The sequence below is a fragment of the Orbilia oligospora genome, assembly GCF_000225545.1.
Source record: "Orbilia oligospora ATCC 24927 unplaced genomic scaffold scaffold00047, whole genome shotgun sequence".
NCBI classification, from domain to species: domain Eukaryota; kingdom Fungi; phylum Ascomycota; class Orbiliomycetes; order Orbiliales; family Orbiliaceae; genus Orbilia; species Orbilia oligospora.
Genome location: NW_011645604.1, coordinates 1 through 1,755, shown reverse-complemented (window position 1 = coordinate 1,755; position 1,755 = coordinate 1). Strand labels below are relative to the sequence as shown.

The window sequence follows — 1,755 nt, the reverse complement described above, 5'->3', positions numbered from 1 at the left end:
TGATGCTGGGAGGCTAAAAAGGTTGATTTAAACTGGTTACACCAGTGGTGCATAAGGGGGTGTATTTGTAGTAAGGGGTGCTGTTAGGTGTATGCAAGCCATGAATGTTATTGTGATTTTCGCTTCTTGTTAATCGACATTCTTTTTAGGTCGTTCATGTCTTCTCTTTGGCGCTGCGTTGCCCTGCTGAGCGAGCATTCCGGGTTGCTTTAGATAGGACTGGATGAGTTCTGGGGAGATGTTTTCCTCTGGCTACCAAAAGTCGTCTTCTGGGCTATAAGGTAGAAACCATCGAACAAGATACTCGTTATTCTCATTGGGTTCTTCGAGGATCTTTTTGACGTCGTATTTGGTGTAGTTGTCGTATTCGATTTCTATGTCTTCTAGGTCTTTCCGTAGTCCAGGTGGAGTGGGTTCTAAGAGAGAAACATGAAATGTGCGATGAATTCGTAAGGGTCCAGGTATGTCCAATTCGTATTGGTGTTTATTCAATTGTTTTTTAATTGTGTAGGGGCCGTATTTCTGAAAATTAAGTTTTTTAGGGCGCTTGGTTTTCAAATTTCGTGCAAGCAGATATGCTTTATCTTCTTCTTTTAATAAAGGAGCTTCTAGATGCTTTTTATCATAGTAATAAGTCATTTGTTCTTAAGAAAATTGAAGGTCTTTCCTAAGGATACTATAAAGATTCTTCATTTTTTCCATATATTCTTCAGCATTAGGTATGACTTTTTTGGGTCGGAGGGGAAGTAAAAAGGCTTTTGGAGTCTATTTACGTAAGATTTTGTATGGCGATAGCTTCATGATTAAGTGTTGAAAAGTATTGTATGCAAATTCGGCAGAAGAGAAGAGAAATATCCAATTTATCTGCGCATAATTCACAAAACATCGGAGATATATTTTGAGGGTCTGAATCAGATGTTCTAAAGTATCATCCATCTGAGGATGTGCTTTAGAAGTAATATTCAGTTTGGTGCCAGTTTGGTTCATAACAGATTGCCAATATTTGCTCTGAAAGAGTCGATTTTGGTCGCAGATGTGTTTGTGTTGGATTCCGTATTTGGAAAAGACATGTTGAAGGTAGACATGTTGAAATTTGGTTGTTCTGAACTTTTCATGCCATGGTATGAAGATAGCGGTTTTCGAGAATTTGCAGGTGATAACTAGGATTTCGTTAAAGATGAAATTGGTAAGTGGGTCTCGTGAGGGTTGCATTCCTTGAATAAAGTCATAGGTAATAACTTCAAAAGGTGCACAGGATACGTCGTGGAGTTGGAGAGTTCTGTAGGGCTTATGTTGATTAGGCTTATTTCGACAGCACATATCGCAAGTTTTAATGTATTCTTTGATATGTTTTCTCATGTTAGGCTAGTAATACGATTTTGTCAGGAGTTCCTAAGTACGATCTACTCCTAAGTAGCCGTGAGCGGGGGAGTTGTGATGTTGAGAGATGATTTCTGTTTGGAGTTTCTTCGAGGGAATATAGAAAGCGTTACAAAATAGAATGATTCTATCGTGAAGTTCAAAATGTTGGGGGGGATCTTGAGCTTGTTTTAGCACTTGTTGTGCAATGGCGTTGTGTTGATAACTTTGCATAATTTTTCCTTTGAGCTCATCTTTCACAACATGTTCCGTAAGATTGAGGGCTTTATTGATGGTGATATTGCATCCTTGTGGTTTGAGGATAGCATCTTTATTGGGTTCTACTCCTTTCATTAGGTCCGGTTGTCGACTAATGGCGTCGGCGAGTATGTTTTC

The 1,755-nt window shown here is 39.0% G+C and overlaps 1 protein-coding gene across 1 annotated transcript; it reads right to left on the bottom strand.

Annotated features, from left to right (window-relative positions):
• Positions 1 to 252: 252 nt before the first annotated feature.
• AOL_s00047g1 (uncharacterized protein) lies at positions 253 to 639 on the bottom strand (the record flags this gene model as incomplete). The annotated part of the gene is made up of 1 exon (XM_011121315.1): positions 253 to 639. The coding sequence occupies one exon, from the start codon at positions 637 to 639 to the stop codon at positions 253 to 255; it is 387 nt and encodes a 128-aa protein (XP_011119617.1).
• Between the last annotated feature and the right edge of the window lie 1,116 nt (positions 640 to 1,755).